Raw genomic sequence first — 18,513 nt, forward strand, 5'->3', positions numbered from 1 at the left:
GCACATTTTACTCTTCTCTGTAAAAAATGCAAATGCAGTGCAAACATGCTGCTTGATATTTCTGCATAATCTGGTAATCCTGCACAGAGCAGATAAAGTGACAGAAAAAGAAAGTTCTTGCCTCATTTCTCTCTTCTGGCCAAGACAATACATCTAATGGTAGGACATGCAATCTGTCTGTCTCAGATACACAAACAATTCCTAAGTCTGGCAGAACACCACATTAGGTGAGGGAATCACCCTGCTCCTGGGGGGCTGAGCATGCCCAGGGCACACAGCTCCCTGCAGACTGGCAGCAGAGATGCAGCACCCTGACAGGCACAGACTGGGGGGGCTTCTGCTGCATTTCTCATTTGGAAATGACATTTTACAGACAGTGGTGCAGGTGGGGTGGCCTTTGGGTAAGACTGACATCACTATTCAGCATTAAGCCATGTTAAGTATGTATTCCTTAACTATGGTTTATTTTCCTTGGCTTGGCAGGATTCTGGGGTGCCACAGCTCCTTTGAAACATAAAGCAGTGATGTGGCATTCAGTGTAGTAGTCAACTGGGCAGCCCAAACGTGTCATCTGCTATGTTAGAAGGTAATAGAAGAAGAAAACAACTCCTCTGTGGAAAATTGCTCCCATACATAGAAAAGGAGAGAAGGACAGGTCATTTCCATCCCCAGGGGATGCTTTGTGCCCCTCAGAGGCAATAGTGCACAGGACCACTCACTGTTGACTGACCTGGTGTTTGAGTAGTTGGATCCTGCTGCTGGCAAGCTGGATTTCACTGGAGCTGTGTCTATGTTTGCTTTCCAGGTTGCCTTCTCTGTGCTGTGCTGCAGTGTGTGATGCCTTCAGCCACAGTTCAGCTGCTGAGAAAGGCAGGGGGAGTTCTGCAGTCCTCAGTCCAAACTGGACCGTCAGAGCCAGAGAAACAGAGAAAGACACAGGTGCTAAAGCGGCAGGTCACAGAAGAGATCAGTTAGTTGGCTTCTCACTCAGTACAGTGAGAAGTACTTCATACCCCCTGCCCTCCCCTGTTCCCATCCCACCCTGGTCCTGTTCCCTGCCTTGCCAGGAGCACATTTTGGTACAGGGGTCTGAAAAATCATGACTATTTCTATTCTGTGGTTTCCATTGTAGTAATTCATCTGTTCAGCTCTGCACAAGGCCCTTGAATGGGGCACAGCAGCACACACCCTGTGTGACAGGAAAAAAAAGAGGATTACTGTGGGGATGGCTGAAAGGAAAATATGATTCCTTTGCTTGTTGCTACAATCTTGTTGACTTGCCCATGTATTGCAGGAAGCAATTCATACAGATTTTCTTTGCATAATAATAGTAAAGGCTTTTTGTTTTGTGGAAAACGCAAAGGGTAGGGGAGAGGATTTATCACAGGGACAGGCACAGTCTTGGCAGAAAGTTTATATACCATTTATGCAAAATCACTTCCTGCTGCCCAAATGTTGTCTCTCTGTGATCCAGCATGGTGGAGACGGTCATGTGAAGGGCTCGGGCTCAAAGGTTGTGTTGAACTCTTATTTCACTGCTGGCTCATAACAGGAGAGTGCAGCAGAGAGAGGGCAGTAGCTGGGCTTTGCTAAGACCGGCCTTACTTGGTCTTTACTTGGTGTTGGTGTTACTTTGGGTTTTTTAACTGCTTTTTGCATATGGCCTGTGTTAAAGGTCATGATTAATGTGCTTGACACCTCCTGGATTTGTGCAGCCCACTCCTGTTGTCCCAGTGCTCTGGTGACCCCCAGCATTAGCTACTGGCAGGGGTGTAGCAGTAGAAACACACACTTTTACAGTTTGGTTTTTTTTCCTGGTAAGTAAAGGAGGCTTTTTTCAGTTGTGCTGGCTGTTTGTCAGCTGCTTTTTCTGGAGAGGTGAACAGGCATGACAGGTTGGAGGTACGGAATGGGTGTCCCTTCAGAGTTGCTGAGCAAGGACTTTGGACAGACTTGACTGGTAGGAGTTAAACCCAGCAATGCCCTGCTCCAGTGGGGAAGATGGTTTTGAATGGAGGGTGGCAAACAGCATGGAAAGAGTTTTCTAATTTTTATTTTTTTTTAATAAAGACTCATGCCAGCTCCCTGAGCTGGGCTTGCAGGTGTGCCAGGGAACTTAACCCAGCTATTCCCAGCAGTATTATCTCTTGGAGGATGTGGAGGCTCCCTGCAGTCTCAGGGGCTCTTCGAGGGGCAAATTATTCTCACAGACATTCATGACTGCCCCCACAATTTGCTGTTATGTCCCCTGTCCCCCATCGTGTCATAGCTACCATCTTCCATGTCAATTTTCTCTGTGGCTGCTGAGGCAGTCTGGGTGTTATGTGGTGGCCCATGGACTGGGACATCCCCTTGGTGGCTGCAAGATCAACTTTCTTCAGCAATGAGGCCTCAGGTTTAAGTAATTTCATATGCTTGTGTCCATCTGATTCATGAGTGACACAGGGCTGCAGAGAACTTCATCCCCACTAGTGCAGCATGAAACTGCTTGCAAAAGCTAAACTGTGCTTTTTAGTCCCACCTTGAACACCTGAATTCCATGGCCTTTGCTGAGTTTCCCTGAATGAGCTGCAGGGGGTTTTAAATTAATATATAATAATAGTGGGTTGATTACTCCTTTCTTTTACTTTTTTGGTCAGGTAAATAAAACCCACTTGGGGAAAGGGGGCAGGGGGAGGTGTGTATATTAAATCTTGTATTGCTCACGTCTCTGGTCTTTATTTATTCTGAAGTATTGCTGAAGTTCTGATGTTATATTGTGAAGATGTTTCATGATGTCAAATCTCAGCCTTTGCATCAGGCACTGTTTCCTCTGTGTGGTACTTCATTAGCTGGAGCCTTTCAGGGCGTGTGTGCCCCTGGGCACAGGCCAGGCATGGGAAGGGCCCCATGGTGCGGAGATGGATGCAGTGCCAGGGGCACGGTGCCACAGCCTGCTGCCATCCTGTACAAGGGTGGGCTTGCAGCAGCACTGTTTTGCTTCACCCACCCTCCCCCCATGGAAAATATAGTTGATATTACCTACAGCTGTAAAGCATGAATGCCTAATAATGTTACCCTAACCCCCCTTCAGCAAGCAGTACTGTTACAAACAGCTTGTGCTCTTGGCAGCGCTCCCTGAAGGTAGGAGAGAAGGTACCAGCACTGGCACAGCCACTCAGGGAATTGTGTGTGTCTGCAATGACCTTTCCAGGCTGCTGGGGATAAAATGTTGAGGTCATTCATGAAAGAAAGAGTTGCAATCCAGGGACACTGGAGTGTTTTAAAATGCGCCTCAAAGAGCCAAATGACCTTTACAGTTTCTTGATAAATGTAAAATGCTTTCCAGAGGCCTGGTAATGCAGGGCTAATGCTCTCTGGGCAGTGAGGCAGACTGGGGGCAGTGGGGGGGTGTTTAGGGGTGTGTGTGAGTGTGGGTTTGAGTGCAGCAGTGTGTGGGGGAGTGTGTATGTAGGGGTGTGTGTACCTTGATAGTTGTGTGTGTGTGTGGGTAGGTGGGGATGTGTGTAGGGGTGTGTGTTGGGGTGTGTGGCTGCCCCAGCTCAGGGCCACCCCAGGGCTTTCCCCAAACAGGGTCTGAGGCTGTGGATGTGGGAATTCCATGGCACTGGCAATGCTCAAGCCCCCCGATAAGAGATTTCACATGTGCACAGAGACTTTGTTTCATATTTTATTGAATTTCATTTATATTAAATTAAAAATATATTTCTGACAGATTCATGTAACAAAAAGGCAGAACAGTTCTCAAGTTGTTCAGCTGGGATGAGTGTGGGTTGATGCAAGGTGGGTCGCAGTCTACATTTGCCTTAACAAACAGATACAGCTCTACCCCAAGGGCCATGAGGAGAAACTTGGGGCTGGCACATGGGCAGGGGGAGAATAGAACCACACAAAGAGAAGATCCACAGGTTTCTTCCCAGCCTCCAAACAAGACAAAAGGGGAGGGAAGGAAAAAAAGAAAAAACAAGAAACCATGAAAAGAAGGGAAATTATGCTAAATTATGCTAATATTAACCCAGGTCAGTAAGTATTTTAGCAGTGTATAATCCTCGATAGCTAAAATATGAGGAACAAAAGGTTAAAGTAACATTACGCCACACACAATTGGCTTATCCTACTGTGTAAGCAAGTGCAGAAAGTCTGAACACACCACAATAGTGCTAAAACACAGAATCACATAGAATGCCAAAAATGGTACTTCTAAACAAAACCAGAGAGTGGGAAGGGAGAGAAAGGAAAGGGGGAGGAGCGGCTTAAATCACAAGCAAATTACCTATATACAAATCAACCCTAAGGACAATTATGTTCCAAATAATGGTGTCCACAAGGAAAATAAAAGCAACATTATCCTTATTTACAAATGCAACTAGCTGTGTCTTTAACAAGCTATAAAAATACTATTCACATTTTCAAAGTAACATACAGTAGTTTTTGTATTTTTTTATTTTTATTTCAGAAAGGCAGCTAACTCTGAATGCATCACTTTGCAAGAAATGAATGTCTTCTCCAACATGCTGACACTTCTCTTCTTCTGAAGGTACTTCATAAGGCAGAAGTATTTTTGTTTTGTCTCTCTGTGCTTTGAGAACATGGAGAATTGGCTAAAACCCAGACCCCGCACCATCTCTGTGTCATGGCCATCTCCCATTGGGTGGCCAGGCTGGTTCCTTTGGGATGGACTGGCTGCAGTGACTGCAGGCACCATGACCAGGGTCTCTCCCAGGAGCTCGGTGCTATCCCTGTGTCTTCTCCTGGTGGGACCCTTTGATTCCAAGGGGACAGTAATGACATCCTCCAGGCCTGGGAATTTGAGCCTCATCAAAAAAACCTGGTGGTTCTGGACCACCAGGTCAGGAAATACAACTTGGCTACCTCTGTTCTTAGAAGGAGACTTCTTTTTCCCCTTAGTTTCCCTTCCCTACACTAGGCTCACTACCTCTTTAGAAATTCCAGCTTAGAATGTTGGGGAATTAGCAAAAACTGGGCAACAAAAGGGATTAAAACCATTGTGAATAATGTATCGAATGGGTATCAATTTCCAAAATTAAAATGCTATAAAAAATTACTTGTTTTCTCATTGACTTTCATTTTCCTCTTCATTACCCCACCACAAAAAGACAAGTACCCAGCACCTACCTCCAGTCCCATGTCCAAAGGAACAGTGGTTTTGTGCATTCAAAGTTAGCTACCCCCTACACAGCTGCTCAGTTAATAATCGACCCATTTAACAGCAGGACCAGTTTATGCTACATATGTCAGAGTACCTTACCTCGAGAGAACGGCATACATATCTACACTGAACTTATAAAATACCAGTCACAGTTCGGTACCACGGTTATCCCAAAAGGGTTTAGTCTTCGGAGTGCTATGGACAATACAGTGTTTTCCCTCTAAGAGGGCTCAAAGGTTGGGCTGGGGCCCAAACTGCTGGCAAACGACAGCCAATGGCTCCATGTACCTGTGGCCCTGGTCACACCTGAGCCACCAGCGAGAGCGTGCTGGGTGGGATGTGCCTTTGCCCTGGTGGGGTCATCCACAACACAGCTGGAACACAATTTCATGGCTTTTTTTATTGAAGGGGGAGAAGAACTGGGACGTAATTACTCACACTGCCTAATGCCTTACAAAGCTCCCCTTAAAGCCCCTCTCAACCAAGGCCCACAAAGCTCACTCCTAAAATTAAATAATAAAAAAAGGGAAAAAAAAAAAGCAGCTTTGACTCCTCTTGTTTCTATTGGGATCATGCCCTTGGGTTTTCCCCTCACACCTTTTCCTGGCCTGTTGGCACAGACCCCAGCTGGAGGATACCCTGGGTGGAAGGCATCCCTCTGGCTCTGCTTAGGAGGTGAGATTGGCTACAGTTCAAGCAAGTCCCACCACCATCAGTCAGATCTGAACACTCACAAAATTTCCCAAAAGATGCTATATATTGCCCAAATCTACAGGCAGCTCCCAACCATCACTGCAAGCACCACTGACAACAGCCTCAGCTGTCCATGCTTTCCTCAAGAGCAATGAATCCACCATCAGAACAACCTACTAATCCACACAGTGGTAAAATAAAATTGTGCTAAAACAAAATTAAAACAAAGGTGGAGATATGATTTTTTGACATTTTATAGCGGTGCTTGTAGCCACAAAGCTGTTATTTGTTCCCACTTGTAATGCTGATGACCTTTTCTACCAGTGTAACAAACACTTAGCAACAGGCAGAAAATAAAAGAGGGAATCTTGCACACACAGTGATACTGCACAGTGCCTTCCCTGTGAGACAATCACAACTCCCTGCACATGATGAAGCATGAGCATTACACCAACCACCCCAGCCTGCACAGCCTTGGTCTTCTAAAATACAATTTGAACCCAAATCCAAGATTTTATGTAACCACAGACGAGCTGTTTTGTCAGCAGCAGAGGTCTAAGGTTCACAGCAGTGAGAATATTGCAAGTGACAGAGCTAGAAATGAGCAGAGTCTTTGTGTATCACCATCTTTTGAAAAAGCCTTGAGAAGGGAACTCGACACCGTCCCCTCTGAGGTGCTCTCTAAGAGCCAAAGGGGTGACTGATAACCAGAGGCCTGGCTCTCATTTATGTAAAATCCTCTGTTCCATCCATCACCCTCCAGTTAGCCTTCCAAGAAGGTAAACACCAACCTGAGCTCCACAGTTCTAAAACATGCTTGAGAAATCAGGGAGGAAGCCTTGAGACATGAGCTGAACAAGATGAGGGAAACACCCATCCCAATAAGTGGACGCTGCCCAGTGGCGAGGCCCTGGGCACTTCTGGTGCTTCCACTCCCTCCCCCAAAAAGGGTGGGCAGATACAGGGTGTGAGTGTCCGAGTCCCCATGCTTCTGGGTGCTGCAGTGGCTGCTACCCCTTCCAGGAGGGCACACCTGCCCCAAGTGCACAGGGCTGCCGGGGAAGCACAGCTTACTGGGATGCCTTCAGTTATTCTGAGGAATTACACAACCAACAGCCTGACTTGTGCCAGTCTCCTGATCTCCCAGATGGAATAAAGGAGTTCAAACAATCCTGTCATTCCTTTAGCTGCCACCATGATGCACAACACCTACACAGACACCCCATCAAACAAAAAAGATTTTTCCTTTAATATCTGAAGCTCCCATATAGATCCATCCCCAAAACCAAGCTGTATTTCTGGGCTGACTCACCTCACAGCTTGTACTTCTCCCCCGTACTGCCCAGCTCTACCTAAAGCTATGGAAAGAGTGGATCCACAGAGTCACGGCTGAGCTGCTCTTCCAGAGCTGTCATTTTCTTTGCTTCTAGGCTGGGATTGGTCGTGGCTGAGGGGGAAGGAAATGCTCTCCCTCACAAGTCTTTAGTGGAAACTGGTATCAGATCATTGCAGATAAGTCTTGCAGTCAAGAAACACATTTTCTACCAAATAAGTAGTACAACCAGGGTTAACACATCCTATCTTTGGACACAGAAAAAGATTTCGGGGCTGAGCTCAAGGTACCTGAAACAGACCCACATGGTGGCTCCTACTGCGGATATTAGCTCAGGTTTATTTTCATCTCTTACTGCCTGCGAGAGATGACCTGTTTGAAAGCAAGTTGTAAATACTCTGCTACATCTGAGTGGCCATGTAAGAATCCCTCCCAGCTATTTTGCAGATAAAGAAAAATTTGAAAAGAGCTGAAGATGGGAACTTAAAAGTTGTTGTTTTCAGTCCATTGTGTTAGAGCAAGTCAATCAACTCCAGCATCCACGTCTGTTTGCAATAACCCTCACGTAGATAATAACAGCTAAGACAAGTATCACTGAAAGAGATTAGGAAAAAATAAGCTGTTGTTCTCTTTCCTTTAGTGTGTTTCTTTGTGCCTTGGACAACGGCTGATACAGACTTGGGTAAAAACTTGCTCTTCAGAAGTTGGTCGCCACTCTTCTGTCATTCCTTCCCCATGATACGGGGAAGGAGAACATTCACAAATAGGAGACTGCATTGAAAAAAATCCATAAAAACCAAGTGTTCCATGTTCTCTGTAGAACTAGAGAGTGAATTACCCCAAAGTACTTCTGTTGATGCACTCACCTGCTGCTTTGTGCTGACAAAATGCAGTTTGTGTGTGGAAATATCTGCTTTTCTCCCAAACCTGTCATTATTCATTAAAGAGTCTGGCCCTCATCTTTCACACCATAATACAGTTGAATGTTTGCCATGATTTTGCCATGTGCACCTACCCGATTCCTCTCATCAAGGCAAGCAGTGATACCCAGCGAGGTGAAGACATGAGTTGGGGCCAGCCAGATGTTTCTGCTGATCAGATTAAAGCAGCCAAACAGTTCTGCTCTCAGTTTCCCTTTTTACCTTCAACCATGGTTAAACTTTCCTTGTCAAAGAGACAAAAGCTGCCAGCATAGCTCAGAACTACTCTTCCAGAGGAGAGGGGCAGGTCTGTGGGCTGTGTTCAGACAACTACTGTTCTCTTACTAGGGAGAAGAAGCCATTTAACCAGATGCCTCAGATCTGCTGGGCAAGGGGCAGCTACTGGCATAGCAGGAAATCTAAGGGCCAGTTTTGGCAACTGCACTCAAACCAGCAGCTCAGAAAATTAAAAAAAAAAAAAAAAAAAATTGTGTGTGGAGTCTTCCCTGATCATGAATCACTGTGTTCCTTAACCCTCTGCTATTCCAGACCCAGCTAGCATGGCTTGGCACTGCTCAGCCTGGCTGCCAGTCAGCCTTATCCTAAGGCAGGTCCCATTCCAGCCTTCCTGCTGCCTCACTTCCAGGAACCTCTGCATTTCCACACTACTTAATATATTATAGTACACCCACAGCCAACAAATGAATAAATAATTCAAGTTTTGTAAGAAATAAAATGTTAAATTGTTAAACCCCACCATTATTTACATTTGGATTACTCGGCGGGCTTGTTTCCAATACTGGCACTACTTAACTACTAGAGGAACAAACAGGCCTCACCTTGTGTTAGCAGCTACATCCCAGCATCATCCTGCCCAGCTCCAGAGGTGTGTATGCCTCTGCCCCAGCAGCTGTTGAGAACACCTCTGAATTCAAGCATGTGACCTGTGCTGGGATTTTATTTCATTTTTTTTCTCCATTAGGAGTTACTCAGTAAAAAGACTTACTCAGAGACAAATCAACCCCTTTCTCTGGCACAGCCTCTCAGATGCAGGATGGTAACCATCTATCCCCTGTCAGTCATCTGTTGGCTGTTTTGTTCTGCCATGACAAACCACCTTGGTGCCACTTGACCCAGCGCCTCCTTTGAACAGCCCACAGATCTGTACCTGTTCTTGCTGTTTTCAGACCCTTCAGCTACATACTCAGTTTACAGGTTTAACATCCTCCCCCCGGGTGGTTCAAGTTGACTTGGACACACCTAATGCAGAAACAGGTTATTGGCTGAACCAGACTTGTGATCACACACAGTTTGTTTTCCATCTACAAGAGTTACAACCAACCCAGGTTTGAAATCTCTTCATACCTCTGTCAAGCTGACCCTGAGCCACCAAGCTTTGGGTAACTATTGCTTGTTTCTTACTCCTTCCTCTGCTTTCCTCAGATTAAAGGTGGCAAGCTGTTGGGATGGCAGGAATTCAGAGAAGGGTGATGCTATATCCAGACCACTGGTTGTTGCTGGTTTTGTTGCCAGCTTAGGTCACCCCAAAGATCTTTGACTCTAACAGAACTGAAGTGCATAAACTGAAATACTGTTGTGTCACCCAAGACTGCCATCCATCAAGTATTGCTTCTTCCCCTTTAAAAACCTTGGTGGATAGAGACAGGCAGATCTTCAAAGGTACTTAATAGTTCCTTAAGATTTTTGGTGGGAAGAAGGTATGCAAATGCTCTTACACACACAGGTCTTGGTGAGTCAGGAGCAAGCCATCGGTGTCTCCGGCCCTTACACCTTCCTTCCCAGCTCCATCTGCCTCAGGTTGCTAAAAACGTCCAGAACTCTGGCTGAAAGAGATTTCAAAGAGGAGCAGGCCAGGGGATAGGGTGGGGGTGTCTACCTAAAAAATGAGTTTGATGAAAGCAGAACTAAGTGCAAGGAGACTGACTCATACTTATTTACATTTTTGACAGAAAGCTCTCCGAGTCATGCACGTTTTGACTTCTCAAACCTCATATGCACCATCTTCTGTGCCAGAGTAATCTTCCTTTTAGAAAAAAGGCTTTGTTCTGTGCTGCAAACCAGAGCAGGACATTTGCCTCCCCTGACCCATTCCAGGCCTTGCTCTCCTGTCCTTCACACAGCAGGAGTAAGACCTGGCTGCTCTGTCACTGTATTCTCTGAAGCAGTCAATCCATCGGCCTCTCTGAGCTGGCAGACATTGTTCCAAAGACTTGATTTGCTTCATTTTGGCATTTCCACAGTCATCCTTTACATATAATAATTATTATTTTTTTAATTTAAAATTATTATTTTGTATTTTGCTGGTCACTTCCATATTGCTTCATTCAAAATCCAGAAAACAGTTCAAATAAAATCATAGCTTAAGTGCAAACTAACTTTCCAGTGAACTGCTATGTGCATTTTCTCCAGTCCAGTATCTGTCTTCCAGTTTAAAGGACTCTTCCCACTACCACTCCACAGAACACCAGCAGACTCCAGGACGCCTATCAAACTCTCCAGTTCTCTGTCTTGTCCTCAGTGTTGCCTGACAGCATCCCCAACTCCCTTCATGGTCATGAAGAAGAAAAAGAGAGAAGAATTAGTGTAGGTCTTTTGAGGTGTTTAAAGTCAGCCAGTATAAAACAGGAAAGCAAAGCTTTTGGCGTACAAATCTTGGTTTCCTGGCCTGTTTTTTAGCTTCAAAAAGAACACGCTGGAGGTGTGGTTTTGTTACTCTCTTCTGAAAGGGGATTTGTGTTTAAAGTGTTTGTCCTGTTGGCACATATACAAAAATGGTTGTGTCATGTACCAGTTCTGAGTGGGAGTCTCTGTGGTGGGGAACTGGCATAAAATCATGGTGTGGCTCAGAAGAAGGGTTTAGCCATATACGGGAGTCACATCATCATTTCTTGGAAAGCCACAATGAAGACCTGAATGTTTATGAAAAGCCACGTTAGCCATTTTCAGTTGCTGGGATAGAAAGTGTTAGAGAAAGAAATTGGATTCTCAATCTCAATTACTATGCTATCACACAGGATATAAAAATTGTCCATTTTTCACCCTGATGGAAACTGCATTGAGATTTCCAGGAATGCTGTACAGACTTTCATCAGTTCCTGCTGAAAGAATCAGCTGCTCTGTGGCTTTTCCTACAGTGTCTGGTTGAATCACTGAAAATGAACTCAACAGCAGGCAACACTGCCAGAGCCTTTCCTGGTGCCCACTGGCTTCTCTGAGTATCAATCCGCTGGATTTGTGAAGAGTGAGAAAGGCCAGGTTGTACATGCCTTCTTTCAGTCTCTTTCCTTCCTTCTTTCCAGGTTCCCAACCCAATCTGCAATCAACTCCAAGACATCCTTTCACTTAGAAATATCAAAAATGAGTGAATTGGCAAGAAGAGGAAGCTTGTGGGAGAAAGAGAGGGAAGGAGGGAGGAAGGGAGGTTAGGGAGGGAGGGAGGACAGGGAGAGAGAGAAAAGGAGAGCAAGAGAGAAAGAGTGAGGCAGCTAAAAGGGGTTGCCTTTCCACTTCTGTGAGACCGCAGCCATTACACCACCGTATTTCGGTGTCTGTAGGGCGGTGGGGGCAGCACAGTGCCAGGCTTCAGGGAGAACTCGGAGAGGTATTCAGGATTCTCTGCCACAATGGGCCGGATCCGTCCATTCTGTTTGTAAAAGTATTTTGTGCTGTACTCCTGCAGGTAGTCCGGGTGCTGGAGGGTGCTTCGTGGGGGCAGGCTGTGGTTCCAGTAGTCTGGGTTGTCAAAGGCCTTCTTGGCTTTGTCTGGCAAATTGTTCTTCAGGTACTCGGCGTTTTCCAAGGTGTTTGCAAAAGTGTTGAGGTACAATGGCTCATTCACATACTCATCCTCTGCTTTGGGCTGCCCGTTCGGAGCATTGTGATACTCTGGGTTGTCCACAGCTTGGAGATCTCCATTCTTTCGTCGGGAAACAAATGGGTTCTCTTCCACTGGGTTTAGGTAATCTATGGAAAGATCAAAAATAAATCAGCCAAGAGAGGGAGTAATCCATCCTGTAGCAAGTATCATGTGACCAGAAACAGCACTTGGACCAGTGAGTCCTCTACCCCAGCCATTCCTAAAACTCCAGATGGGATCAGGAGCCAAATATGTTGAACACACACTAGCAAAAAGTGAAGTATTTACAAACTAAACAGACAGTATGGGTTAAAAGAGAGACCTCAGAAGACAAACTGACTCATCAAACTGGCCAACTAAACTACGGCTCTCACTGAGCCATAGCCTGTGTGCTATTCTGGACTTCTCACTACATGATCTACAGATCCAAACATGCTGACCGACTTCTGACTCTCTCTGTGCAACCTTGGACCTCCCAGCAAACCCTCTGCTCTGCAGTCTTTCCATCCAGAAAACTCTATAGAAATTTTAGTTAAGCCTCTCTGCACAAAACCCCAAGGGCTAACTTCTAAGACAGCTTCATTTCTAACAGAACAATTTTCCTGATTAAAAACCTTCCATCCCTGAAGGACAAAGGGCCTCAAAGCATTATTAAAAAAATGATTCAAATGAGCCCTGGACAGGGTAAAAGAGAGCCTTACATCAGCTGCAAAACAGGACTTGGAGCAGGTTACAGTTGCTTCAAATCACTTGCTGTGGATTAAAACCACAAAAAAATTGTAGCTGAACTGCAGAAAGGTTTTAAGGCATATGCTTGGAAATGGAAAATGCTTGCTTGCTTGCATGGAAAGCTTGACAGGAGGTGAGAAGGGAAGAGAAACATAAAGAGATTGGTTGTCCTAGGTTAAAAACGTGCACCTAGGAAGGGCTCTCCCACTGTCATAGACAGGTGACTGAGCCATGGAGCAGTGGATTTGCCAAGGGCCATGTTCTGCCTTGCTCTGTGTGTGATGAGGTCTCACTGCAGAACAGAAAAGCCAATGGGGCTGGGCAGGAGGAGGTCACCTGCAAGTGGGCTGCAAAGGGAACAGCTTGGAGGCAACACAGGGACAAGAGCATCTGGTGGTGGGACCCTTGCAGCAAGATGTCAAAGTATCCAGTTCATTCAAGGTTGGAAATCATCAAATCAAACCCACTTCCAGTATTAATTCTGCCTTTCACCTCCGTACAAACCAGAGTCTCCAGGCCACCACCATTACTGAGGGATGCTCTCAGCCTGTCTGTGCCACACTGGATGTCAACACAAGACCTCCATTTCCAGCAGCATGGTGCTGGTCAGGGGCTCTGCAGACACCCCAACCACAGAGTCCTGCCTGCAAGGAAATAGGCCCTGCCTGTTGCCACAAGGGTGGTCACTTCAGCTCTGGTTTTATCTAGGATGGGGCCAAAAATATTAGAGGCAAAAGTTCAAGACCCAGTGAACACCTTTGAACAGGCAGATAAAATGTCACTGAATCTGAGGTGAGCAGGCACATGTGCACACACTTGGGTATAAAAGCACAGTGGGAATGTATGTTTTTTAGCAATGAGAGCCAAGAAGTGCTTTGATTTGAACCCTGCAGCTGGGACAGAACACACAGCATGTGTCTGTGCCCAGGGAGTCAGGAAGGAGGTGCTTTCTCCTGAGCTGCTACTGCCACATCCCCGAGGGCTCAGGGAGCTTCTGTTCAGGGAACTCTGAGGATCTCCAGGGTGCACCCACATCTGAACATGTGTGTGGGTTCACAGAAACTAACTCTCACTGCAAAGGAGGTTGCTGAAGTGCAGGTCCATGAGTGGACTCCACAATTGCTACTGCTCCATTCCCACCATGTAACACAAAGGATAAGTGGCTTCCAAATTCTTAGCAAACACACTAGTGACTTGGCATTTACATTTGCATTAATTAATTTTTTTAAAGGTAATGCAAAGGTTTGAGAGCAAATTAGTAATGACACATACCCTTACATATAAATGACGGCTGTCACTATTTAAAAAGGAAGAAATGAATGATGGCAAAGTGGGAAGTGCAGCACGCTGAGCTGGCACAGATCTAGGCAATCAGCACCTTGCAGTGATGGTCTCTCTGAAGCACATCTTGTTCTTTCAATCCTAAACTTCTCTTGGGTATAAAATGCCAACTGTGTGTATTGGTTCTCTGATAGGTTCAACGTGACATTTATCAAACATGATGCCATGAAAATAAAAATCAATAAACAAAGCAAAGTGGGTACTCTGGCTGGCCAAAGGTAGATCCTTTTCTTGGAAATAACTGAAGATTTGAGTTTGGATAAGAAAGAGATTTGGTTTTCTTTCATTCTTCTTGTGATTTCTCAAAAAAAATAAGTAAAAGGGGTAATTACCAAACTTGACATATTGGCACATTTGAGCTTTTAAAGCAGAAAATTAAGAAAAGAAAACCAAATTCCCAAGTGAAGAAATATTAACTTAGTCAGAATGCTTCAACATTGCTGGGTAACTAAAGAGAGCCATTTTTGATGAAAAGCTGCTGATGTACAAAGAGAGGGAATGCAGTCAGACTAGACCAGAAAGACTATTTTTACCTGTTTTAGGTTTGTCTCTCATCGGTGTCATGTACCCATCCTCATCCAGCTCTCCCCGGACGACCCGCTCGGGCATGAAGACTGTGGGGTCAGCACTGTACCTCTGGGTGCTGCTTTCCTCTTTTGCCAGGGTTGCCACTTGTTTTCGCAGTGTGCCATTACAGCAAGCGTCTTCAAAGATCTCTGCTGTGGCCCCCTGAGCAACTGGAGCTTCTGGTATTATGCAGCCTGGAGCTCTGTATGGCATCGGCACCTCTGCAGTGTAGCCACCATCCCGGTACACAAACTGGTTCTGTTGGAAAAGAGAAGACAGCACAGGAAAGGAGGGGACAGGGTTCAACAGCAAGTCATCGCTGTGCTCCTGTGCCTTTCCTGGCACACTCACTCAATAATGCATTTCACCTGGCAGGTGAAGCCTTGTCTCCCCGTGCTGCGGGATCACCAGCAGCAAGGGCTCTGTTGTGGACTGGAAAAGCATCCATCTGCCCAGTGGTGCTCAGTGCTGGAAATGGGGCAGGAAACTTGTCTCCTACTAAGCATATGGAGGTTGGATATACACAGCTGCAGGAGGAAAACACAGAATCTCCTCTTCTACTACTCTGGCAACATCCTCTGATTTCTGAGAAACCCTTAAACCTCATGTTAGGGAAATCTCCTGACTGGAGTCATTATCATCTCTGCTAATTCCCGAGTGGCTTTCTTTTAGGGCGTACTGTGCTGAGAATCACAGGGTCACCCACATCCTGTGTAATTCCATCAGGAAGTGCATTTCAGGCTGGTGAACTGTGTTTGTATTGGCACCTCAACTCAATGGTTCGGCTCAATGACCATTTTGCTTGTCAGCAAGGGCATGAAAAGAAATTTCAACATCATGACCTGTAGATAAGAAGGAAAAACATACAGATTCAACCAAGCCTGTTACCTAAACACTTTTCCAAGAAAAGTTGGCTGTGGGTCCATAGAGTTTGCATACAAACCCAGGCTGAGTGTGGAGATCTTGAAAATTTGATTGCTCTTGTATACATTTTATTTCCTGTTGTCTTTTAGGTCATTTATACAGGAAAAAGGGGTTTGAAACCGAAAAAAAGTAGTGAAGGAAGGCAGAAAACCTAAAGGATGAAGGCTGAATGTGAAATACTTACTCCTGACATAGGGGTGTAGGCAGGAGGAGGGCTGTGTCCAATTTCACTCTAATAGGAAAGAAAAATGGATGATGGATATGTAACAAGAGGTCACATGAATGAAACAAGTCACATGAGCTGCATGAGCTAATGGGGAGAAACATGCATGTCAGTCACATTTCCTAACTAGATCCCAAATTCAAAGAATTCAGTCATGGCAAATGTCTCACCCACAACAACAAGCTGTGTGTCTCACTAGTCTTAGGGAGAGCTACTGATCACAGTTCAGCTCACACTATGAGTGAAGGCTGTAACAGAAGAGGGAACAGAACACACTTTACCAGAGGTTACTTTTTGAAAGGGAATGGACATCAATACACAGCCAGATACAGACTGTGCAGCAAACCTCTAACTTGGCAGGCTTGTGTAAAAGGTTTGCTTGGGACAATTGGGAAGATCCCTTTAATCAGGAAAGACCTTAAAAACTAGAGATGCTCTGATTGCAGAGGTCAAATTCCTTCTGAACCCCCTACAGATTTACAGTCCACTTGTAATGACACATGGGCAATGACAGGTTACAATGCAGAATGTGTTAGACAAATGGATAAAAAACATCCCCTGAGCCTGCCAGATGCTACTGTGAAACATCTACGGATGGCTGTAAGACACTGCACTACAGGAGACTTAACCTGCCTTTGACTTACCCTCTGATCTCGTATTTACCTGAACTCAGGCCAGCTTTTCATCTAGTCCAAAAAGATGGAGAAGACTGAAGACAGGTAAGCAGTAAACTACGGTCCATGGAGGGTGGTAAAGTTTTAGGCAAACTGATGATTACAGGTAAGATGCAGAGAAAGAATACAAAGTGGTGACTAGAGAGAGAGCCAATTCTCTTAACAGCGAGGAATCCAAAGCTCTGTTGAGAACCCTCTACCCTCATTGCAAAGCTGCCAGTTTCCTTCCCTTGCATCTGCAGGCTGTGAGACTGAAGAAGGGGTTTCCTTCTTTTGTCTTCCAAGGTGGCTGCAACCCCTAGACTACACAAGTAAAAAGAGCTGTAGCAATGCTGTGTTAGTGCTCTGTGCAGGGGATGGGAGTTGGCTGCTGCCTGCTGTTCGTTGACACTAAACCAGTGACTGTAACCGCCCCTTTTCTATCCAGTACTACACCTGTATTACACAGCTCTCATTTACATCTCTCCGTTTTCACACAGGCACTCCCATGAATTTCCACTTGTAGTTCCTTGCTTCTGGCTGAAGAAGGGGAGAACTGTCTTTGAGTTGTTTCAGTTCCCAGCTCACTGTGATCTTTTAAAGGTAACTTAGAAAAGCAGGTCTTTTGTCAGCAGGCTGAACTTCACCACACAGGGCTATGCTCCTCTGCCAGTAATGATTTAGATCATTAGCAGCTTAAAAAAATACTGTTCTAGGTTGGCCACATTAAGTGTCCGTGGGCTCTGCTCCATGCTCAGCATAAAAGACTAAACCCACAGTCCTATCTTTAGATCTTCTTGGCTGTGACTCTACCATTTAAATACCTACTCTGCAACTGTAACAGCGTAATAACAGGCTCTCTTAGCACAGTCCTGTCCCAAGATGTCAGGAGAGAATGGACTGGCATTAATGCATTTATTGCTATTTGTGCTGACAAGACTGTTCCCAGTCAGTGACTTGCCAACTAAGATCACAATAATGGTGTTTTTTTCATGTCTCCCCTTTAGCTCTGTACTAAACACCCATAACACAGATCCTAACACACAGCCCTTCTCCAAACCACTGCTATCTGCACATATTTTTACTTCTTTACTGTTTATCTCCATGAGTTAATGCCCTGTGGCCACTATTCCATACAAAAAAGGGGCAAAGAAAACAGCTGTCATTTAGTGGGGTTGAAAACATAATATAATTGTTTAAATGTCCTTAAATTGCCTGCTAATTCCAACATGAGGTCATAATTTTGTAGGCTTCCAAGATAACTATCCTCAGCCAACTTCTCAGGGCATGAATCATACTGTGAGAAGAAAATACATTTTGGATTTTTCCAGGTAAAACTTATATCATTTCTTTTGTATGTGCAATCCAATTAACTTTGTTGATTTTGATTTTTTTGGGGGGATGTGGAGGAAGTGTTGCTTTTGCATCTTAAATACTCTCTTGAAAAAAAGAGCTGATGTTCCTTTACTGGGAAGCTCTAGGTTTTTGTATTTCTGATCCTGAAAGTCTCACCTGAATGATCATCTCTAGCTTGCTGAGATGGAGAGAGGGTTCAGAGTCTGGTTGCTTTAAGACCTCACTACATAAGCCTACTTAAAAAGCCTCAACTTGCATACTTTAAAAAAATAAAATAAATCAATACTGACTCCCTTTTGATAGTGTAAGGTGTGTTATATCCATTAGCTGTGGAGTGCACACATCCATCGACACTGAAACTCTCAGCACGCTCCAGAAGGAGCCACGGATTTTTAAGTGCCCATGAGCAGCACTGATCAGTAATGCCCAAGATTTCATTCTTTATACCATGATTGAATTTTAGGCAAAAACATGACAACAGGGAGAAAAGATAAAACCCAAAAAAATGTCCTGTTAAGCCTTTTCTGAGGCCCTCTGGTATGAAACACCAGTGACGCATCAGCTGTTGTAACAGCTAACGTTTTTGTAAAATAAGCCTTGATAAAAGAGCAGCAAACAACACTTCTGTGAATATTGGCTTGTGTTATTGCTTTCTATTCATTAATCTAATTTTCCAATTCCTTGCTTCTCAAATTTCCCAAAGGTAAATATCTCCTTCTTTATATTA

At 44.9% G+C, this 18,513-nt stretch overlaps 1 protein-coding gene and 1 long non-coding RNA gene across 7 annotated transcripts in view; one reads left to right on the forward strand and one right to left on the reverse strand.

Moving 5' to 3' along the window:
- The window catches only part of LOC135417559 (uncharacterized), a 119,587-nt gene extending 113,878 nt beyond the window's left edge, over nt 1-5,709 (forward strand). For both annotated transcript variants that reach the window (XR_010432104.1, XR_010432103.1), the window contains one exon: nt 4,457-5,709. This is a non-coding gene — a long non-coding RNA (uncharacterized LOC135417559). The remainder of the gene's footprint in view (nt 1-4,456) is intronic.
- The window catches only part of ERBB4 (erb-b2 receptor tyrosine kinase 4), a 605,204-nt gene continuing 590,348 nt past the window's right edge, over nt 3,658-18,513 (reverse strand). For 3 of the 5 annotated variants that reach the window (XM_064661948.1, XM_064661949.1, XM_064661952.1), the window contains exons 26-28: nt 15,739-15,786; nt 14,597-14,888; nt 3,658-12,100 (exon numbers count right to left, since the gene is read on the reverse strand). In XM_064661948.1, coding sequence (XP_064518018.1) covers nt 11,664-12,100; nt 14,597-14,888; nt 15,739-15,786 — 777 coding nt within the window. In that variant the 3' untranslated portion in view covers nt 3,658-11,663. The remainder of the gene's footprint in view (nt 12,101-14,596; nt 14,889-15,738; nt 15,787-18,513) is intronic. The other 2 variants (XM_064661950.1, XM_064661951.1) reach the window with 1 other exon arrangement.

This window comes from Pseudopipra pipra, chromosome 7 (assembly GCF_036250125.1).
Source record: "Pseudopipra pipra isolate bDixPip1 chromosome 7, bDixPip1.hap1, whole genome shotgun sequence".
Lineage (NCBI taxonomy): Eukaryota > Metazoa > Chordata > Aves > Passeriformes > Pipridae > Pseudopipra > Pseudopipra pipra.